Source organism: Brassica napus, chromosome C2, assembly GCF_020379485.1.
Source record: "Brassica napus cultivar Da-Ae chromosome C2, Da-Ae, whole genome shotgun sequence".
Classification (NCBI taxonomy): domain Eukaryota; kingdom Viridiplantae; phylum Streptophyta; class Magnoliopsida; order Brassicales; family Brassicaceae; genus Brassica; species Brassica napus.
Genome location: NC_063445.1, coordinates 50,746,152 through 50,751,343, shown reverse-complemented (window position 1 = coordinate 50,751,343; position 5,192 = coordinate 50,746,152). Strand labels below are relative to the sequence as shown.

The 5,192-nt window shown below is 37.1% G+C and overlaps 1 protein-coding gene across 1 annotated transcript; it reads right to left on the bottom strand.

The window, feature by feature from the left end:
- Positions 1 to 289: 289 nt before the first annotated feature.
- LOC106347729 (phytyl ester synthase 2, chloroplastic) lies at positions 290 to 4,973 on the bottom strand. The gene is made up of 14 exons (XM_013787321.3): positions 4,272 to 4,973; positions 3,606 to 3,657; positions 3,398 to 3,453; positions 3,159 to 3,317; positions 2,971 to 3,075; positions 2,694 to 2,809; positions 2,492 to 2,613; positions 2,286 to 2,394; positions 2,054 to 2,184; positions 1,602 to 1,968; positions 1,391 to 1,504; positions 1,111 to 1,196; positions 733 to 842; positions 290 to 655 (listed from the first exon to the last, which is right to left on the bottom strand). Exons 1-14 carry the CDS (start codon positions 4,654 to 4,656, stop codon positions 465 to 467), a joined length of 2,103 nt encoding a protein of 700 aa, XP_013642775.2. The 5' UTR covers positions 4,657 to 4,973; the 3' UTR covers positions 290 to 464.
- Positions 4,974 to 5,192: the final 219 nt, after the last annotated feature.

The following is a 5,192-nucleotide window of genomic DNA, read 5'->3' as shown; positions in this document are numbered from 1 at the left end:
TAAAAAATTTAAACTTTTTGTTTTTATATTTCGGATCTTGTTCGACCGCTCCGCTTGCGCGTGCTGTTAAACGGCCCTGCTATGTTCTTTTTAGTTTCATGCTTTCAGCAAAGATAATGATTTTTCTTGTGTTGAAGATCATGATTTTTCTTGTGTTGAAGAACAAAAATTCACTAGGAGTTGAGATAATGTACCAGCTTATAGCTAGAAGAGTAACAATGTCGCTTCTAGGAAAGCACAAGGCCTAAAACAAACTCGTTGCTTAAACTCATTGTTGCATGCTGTGTTGTATCGAGAAGTTGAAGTTTAAACATTAGTTTCCTTTCTTTTTTTTTGGCGACATTAGTTTCCTTTTATTGAACTGTTTTTGGGTATTGTACTTATTGAACCTATAGTAATGTCTACATACAACATAACCATGGTATAATGTAATTATGTAAATAATCAAAAGCGAGATCATCATTTCAGAGATCAAACGTCGGAATTTCAGAAGAGAAACCATGTGAAGCCTGATACAACATCCTTGGCAACAAGTGTCTGTAGGGATCACTCTCTCTCTTCATTTTCAAGTAGGCAATGCATTGTTCAACCTCAGACTTGACTTGCAAGTAAAACTCTTGAGCCTTGTCTTTGTCTTTTAGCTCTTGTTCCTTGCCTGCCACGAACATAAAGTGCTCAGACAAGTGATGATCTGAAGTAGAGATCAAGGTCTAGAGTAAAGCATATATGAACCTGCTGTTTCAATTGGTTTCCCAAAGTAAAAGTAGAACCGCCCAGGGATCTTAGGTACAAGTCCTGGGAGATAGCATATCTGGTTTCCAAGTTCGGTCCCATCTCCTTCCCTAACAGTTTTTGACGTTCAAAATCAGTTCTCATCATGAGTTTTACTTGAAATATATACAGTCTGAATATATAACATGAGAAAACATATACTCTTTCCGTTCCACAAACATAGTAGTTTTAGGATTTTTATGTGTTTTGTAAAAATAGTGGTCATGTATTAAATTAAGGTTATTTTGGTATTTTAACTTTATTCTTAAAGTATGCATGTGAAAACTCTAAAAAAACTACCATCTTGTGCAACGAAGAGATGAATATAAAATAAAGCACCTTAAGTTTCCAGCTTTCTTTGTTGTTTCTTCCATAAAATCCTTTAAGATAGGGATGTTCGTTTGATCATAGGCATCAAGGACAAGCTGGAAAAGTCATCCCAACCAAGTCAAATTAGAGTTTAGTAGAGCAGAGAGAAACAATGCTTCTTGCTAACACGTTAAAACGAAACATATTTAAAACGTTTTAGAAGCTGAGTAATGTAAGTTTCTGAATAGAACCATTGGTGGATCATATAACATGGAGGAAGTAGGAAAAGCTGAGTAGATATAGATCTTACATCGCAGATGTCGTCTTCTCCAACAACACCAAATGGAATGATTTTGGCTCCAAATCTAGATGCAACTCTCACAAACTCTGGTTGCTCCGGCCAGAACAACTTGTATTCTTCACCCTGCAAAGCCCCTCTCTCTCTACATGTAAGTCTCCTACCATATAATCTCCAGAGAGCGTGAAAAAGGTCACAATCTCCATGAGAAAAAGAAAAGCACCTTGTTATGCAAAGCTTCACGGACACCACCAGGATACAAAAGCACATGAGACTTTGAACGCAGTAGTTTGAAGATATTGAAGTTAGAGACAGGAACTCCACCCATTATCTTATATTTATCAAACATCTGTGTGTCCGCTAACGCATCTTTGCCGTTTAGAAAAAGCATTGGATGTGCCAAACCGCGCAAGTGAATGTTTCTCTCTTTCAGGAATTGAATTACCATTGGACCTAGCTCAAGTCCTAATAACATGTGATAGCCAACGTACAGTACAGGTCCTTCTGAAGGTATACCTTCAAGGCCCCTCACCATTTTACCATCGTCTAGTGTTGACAGATATACAGGTGAAGTAGCATCTATTAAGAGTCTGCACAAAAAAAATTGTCAATAAGTATTGGCTATAACCTTGTACTTGATATATAGACTGGTTTATTTTGTTAAGCATTTTGTACTTGTGGTCGTCTAGTTGTTGCTTTAACTCATATCTGGTAGGCATAATGTAATCTGAAAGGTGATCATGAGACTTCCCACGGCGATAAAAACAAGTACACTTGATGATAGAAACCAGATCTACACCGTCCTCCTAACATGAGATATAGTTGTACGTAGTAGTTAATTAGTATTTAATATTTTTGACTCAAAGAATCATCCTTATTATGTATTGAATGAAGAGAGATCACTTACAAAAAAGAGAAAGTGCCCTTTGTCTTTAAGCTTACGGACATTACATTTTGGCAATGTGTGAGAGTATCTGTCAATGTCTTCTTCATTCAACAGCCATTGATCACGTCCACTGCAATAGTCATAGATAGATATTCACATTACACTTTAAACTTTAAGCTAAGAATCTTTTTAACGGGGAACACTTGAGACAGAGAAACTAAGTAGACCTGAGAAGTATCAGTGTTACAGCTCTGACCGCGTATATGTGAGAATTTGCAGATGCAACAGCAGACTTAAGCAGTTCCAGCTTCCAAAGAAGTGTGTCCTTAGGGAAGATCCTACTCAAAGTCTTAAGATTATATGTTTGTAAGTGATCTTTTACCGAAAAACTCATAGATCAATGAGTTTTTTCTAAGAAGGTATCTTTACAGGAAGATTAGCTGAAACTGTAAAAAAATCTCTTAGTATCCCTCCTCCAGCTCCACCAATTTGATGGACAGCAAACTCATTCGTCAAAGCGTCTAACATTGCAGTCAGTGGGTCGCCTGTGTAATAATAAACACTTATTTTAATGATGTTGTATCACATTCTACAGCTGTCTAAGTAAAATCAAGAAGAAGTTTTAAATATAAAAAATGATTCACTTGGAGACACTTAATCAACAACATGGAGTCATATTGAAATTGAGGTGAGAACAAAAGTGTACCTTGCTTAAAACCAAATATTTCTTCCAGTAGTGTGGGCACACCATATGGTAAAACATTCAGCATTCCCACTAGAGGTTGTGACATGAGGTTGTTGACATGTGTGGCTGCAACAAACAATGTCTACCATAACCAAAGATGTACATTATTCATGACATTGTACCGACAATATCAGAACCGAACTTTGTACCTGGATTAGCCAAGATGAGAGCAAGATCGATGTTGGGATTCCTAGCTGCAACATCTAACGCAAGACACGCTCCAATAGATTCACCAACTAAGTATATAGGTCTGTTTGGGAAACGATGGTTCTCTGACTTAACTGTCCTCTCAATAAGCTTCACCAAGTCTGAAACACACCAATAAAAGGCTTTCATCCACAATAAGCTAATCTTGTTGGTTAACAAAGGAAGAAGCACGAAAAGGTACCTTTAGCAGGAGTACGGTCCCTAACTGGAATGTGAAGGCACCATACATCAAAAACCCTACCCAAAGGACAACAACAACAACATCAGTAATGATAAAATGAGGAATATCAAGAAACAGAGAAGCCATGCTCTTGATTTTAGTTTAGGTTTCTCTTTCTACTATAGAAGTTGCAAGCTTCTAAAAAAGTGAAGAATTTGAAGTCACGCACACTCCAAGTTTCTTGTGGTGCCGAATGAGCCCAAGTCCAGTACCATCAATACCTACAAAGGTTTTTAGTTTCTCAAATCTTGTTAGCCTTTTAGTGTTCCATGAAAATGACATTAATTCTAAAAATATTATAGAAACTGGTTACAACTCAACCAAAACGGTATCTTTGGCATCATCAGTCATAATCAGTGCCGTCCTAAACATTTACTAGGCTTAAAGTTTATGTGGTCCTTATAGTTGTAATAAAACTTGCCAATGAAACAACGTATATAAAAAAAATGTGTGTGGTCTAGTTCGAACCAAGTATAAAGATGACTAACATCTGTTGGTTTAGATATAATTTTTTTTAAATGTAGCTTATATATTTTATTCACATAATTTATGGCTTAAAGTCAATGATTGAAGGTGCTGCCATAATCAATAATAAAAGCTGCATTCATGTTGATATTATAACGATATGGCTGGTCTGGTGAGAATCCACCATGTGGGTCAACTCCAGAAACCAAAACCAACCATAGTCTATCATTGGAGATCTTTGATAATGTAGATGTTTTAAAATGACAAAAGTAAACCGGATTTCTTACAGACAGTACCGGAGATAGTTCTGTGATATGGTCCGGTTATCAAAAAACAATGGATAAGACCGAAAAAGATTTAGAGGACGAACCAGGTATGAAAAGGAGTAGAGGAGAGCCTTTAGCCTGAGCTGCACACTCCAACGGTGAGAACCAACGAGGCGGACCATCATCACCTCCGACGAAGTCTCTCGCTTCCTCCAAGAAGTCCGACAAGCACTTCCGCAGATCGGGACTCGCCGTCTCCGCTCCCGAATACGGATTCTCCACCAGCTTTACTACCTTCGCTCCGTCTTCATTCTTTTGTATCCTTCGAACACCTACATGAGTCTTAGATGCTACCGAGTTAATGGCGGTGACTCGATGCGTTTGTCGCCGTGGTTTTGACTTCGAACTGGGGAAAACAGCGTTGCCGACGACTCTTTCTGAGGAGACGGGAGAGAGACCGAAGACGGTGCCAAGTAGTGTAGCCTCCATAGGAGAGAAGCTCGAGAGATTGATGAGATGGTAAGAGTTTATGCGTTTCTCTAGCTCTTGAAAACGAGAATGAGAAGCAGGACAAATGCATCATCCAAGCTAAGAGCCAAGAAAGTGCGCGGAAAGAAACTTTATTATTTCTTTTTTGAAAACAATAATTATTTTGGAAATGATACACGAGGAAAGGACATATTTGTATTTTTATATAATTAAAGAATTAAAAGTTGGTTGAATTATTAGACCATAATTATCGGGAGAATTTCTTAAGGTGGAGTTTTTAGGGGAGTATAAGAAATTGTCTCTTAATTTTTAACTAAAAAAAACTAAGAACCAACTCTTATATAAAATATTTAAGAGCTGGTTCTTAGTTTTTTTAGTTAAAATTTAATAAACGGTTTCTTATATTCAGATAAGAAATCCACCCTAAAAATCCTCATTATCTTAGATTTGTTATAAAGAAATGAATCCAGTCATCATAAACATGATTAAAGCAGAATACAAATCTTAAAAGTAAGGAAAGTAATTTTCTAGTCATA